This window comes from Batrachochytrium dendrobatidis, assembly GCF_000203795.2.
Source record: "Batrachochytrium dendrobatidis JAM81 unplaced genomic scaffold BATDEscaffold_4, whole genome shotgun sequence".
Lineage (NCBI taxonomy): Eukaryota > Fungi > Chytridiomycota > Chytridiomycetes > Rhizophydiales > Batrachochytrium > Batrachochytrium dendrobatidis.
This window is the reverse complement of record NW_006281102.1, coordinates 36,478-38,270: the sequence shown is the minus strand read 5'-3', so window position 1 is coordinate 38,270 and position 1,793 is coordinate 36,478. Positions and strand designations below refer to the sequence as shown.

The window sequence follows — 1,793 nt, the reverse complement described above, 5'->3', positions numbered from 1 at the left end:
TGGTCGTATCTATTATTGTATCATTTACATTTGGATCGTTTATGGCTGGATTTATAGTGGGTGACAACCGATTCAAACTTGGTGCCAATTACGGGATAACACTGTGTATAGAATCTGCTGCGTTGTTTACATCGTTTATGTTTCTGCGTCGAGAGTTGGTATTGGGCGAATGGGCTGCAGCATTTGCTTGCGGATTACAAAACGCAATGGTGACTTCTTACTCTGGGTTGGCTGTTCGCACAACACACATGACAGGAATCGCTACAGATGTAGGAAATATCTTGGGTCAAGCGTGTCGATCCGATACCAAGGCCGAGTTATGGCGTCTCAAAGTTCATGTTCCTATTCTTTTTGGGTTTATTGCAGGTGGCATGTGTGGTCAAATCGCATGGCTTTCTATTCACGAATATGCTCTCCTTGTCCCGTGTATATTCACTGGTGGTGTTGCCGCTTTGTATCTCACTTTACCGTTTATCAAAGATGCGGCAGAACAAATTAAACACGCTCTTCCTCATGAACTCCATTTTATGGACAACTATGAAGGAGATCCTCGGAAGTATCAAGAGTATCATAAAGAGCAGTTGCTGAAGCAAGTAGATCACTATGCAAAAATTACTGGCAAGAATGTCGATGATGAAATTCGAAGGTTTTTGAATGATATGGTTGGAGACGATGAAATTGAAATGGGAGTATTAAATAGCGTATCCATCAGCAGTACTGGCAAAAGAGATAGTGGATCATCTAGACTGCTCAGTTCAAGACGTGGACAATCTGCATATGGAGCAACAGATGAAGATGACGACTTACCTAAACAAATAAATATTTAAATTATAATCACATGGATCGAGTTTGATTATCAATCGATTGGTTGGGCATTTCAAGTGATTAAATGGTTTATACAGTCGTATTCACGCAAAATGGATCACCCAATACGAGTGTCAATATATAATAAACTGCCAATCTCATATGACGATTTACATTGCATTTACTGTACAACATTTTCATTGAGCTTTTTTACAAGTCTTCTGGTGATTGGCATGCAGAGTTGCATTCTCAAGACATGCAATTCTTGGTTTCTTGAACTAGAACGTAAACGTATCTGATTTTAGCATACAAATGTTTGTACAGTTTGATTGCCATCAAAACAGTTTAATCTATGCATTGCAGTACATCAATCTGGTGATTGTACAACGTATGACTACCAGAAATGAACTATTTCAGTTCAAAACTATCGTTTGTATGATATGATGGATGTTGCATCAGTCAAAAATGTCCATCAAGTCAATCTTTAATATGACAGTGTAACAAGTATTCAACCAGTGTTTACTACAAACTAAAACAGTCACATTCATTGCAATACCAATACAAAACCATTCCATTTACATCATTATGGTGTAATTAAACGATGATCATTTGATCTGTAGTCAGAATCCAAGTGCATGTTACAACACTGCACCAACCAACTGTTTGAAACATACAGTATTCTAGCAGTATTCTACAAATTGTTGCTACTACATGATGATGCAGTTTATGTTAATTTGTGTGAATCAAATCAAGCTTATAGTTTAATTAGAGTTTAATGACATGCTCGTAATTGAATTAAACTATTCTGCGTGTCATGATTCGCATTAATATTGTATTGATGTGCAAGTATAAAAACATCTGATTTGGTGTATAACATGCTCGTTAATTTGTCTATTATGAAGTTTACTATTATTTCGACTGTGATTATCACTGCTTCTGCAGTCATTGCTGTTCCTGCCATCAATGACAGACTCCAGTTTAATGCACCG

The 1,793-nt window shown here is 37.1% G+C and overlaps 1 protein-coding gene across 1 annotated transcript in view; it reads left to right on the top strand.

Annotated features, from left to right (window-relative positions):
• The window catches only part of BATDEDRAFT_87783 (uncharacterized protein), a gene marked incomplete at both ends in the record, with an annotated part of 1,375 nt that extends 548 nt beyond the window's left edge, over nucleotides 1-827 (top strand). The window contains one exon of the mRNA XM_006678124.1: nucleotides 58-827. Within this exon, the coding sequence (XP_006678187.1) occupies nucleotides 58-827 (770 nt within the window). The remainder of the gene's footprint in view (nucleotides 1-57) is intronic.
• Nucleotides 828-1,793: the final 966 nt, after the last annotated feature.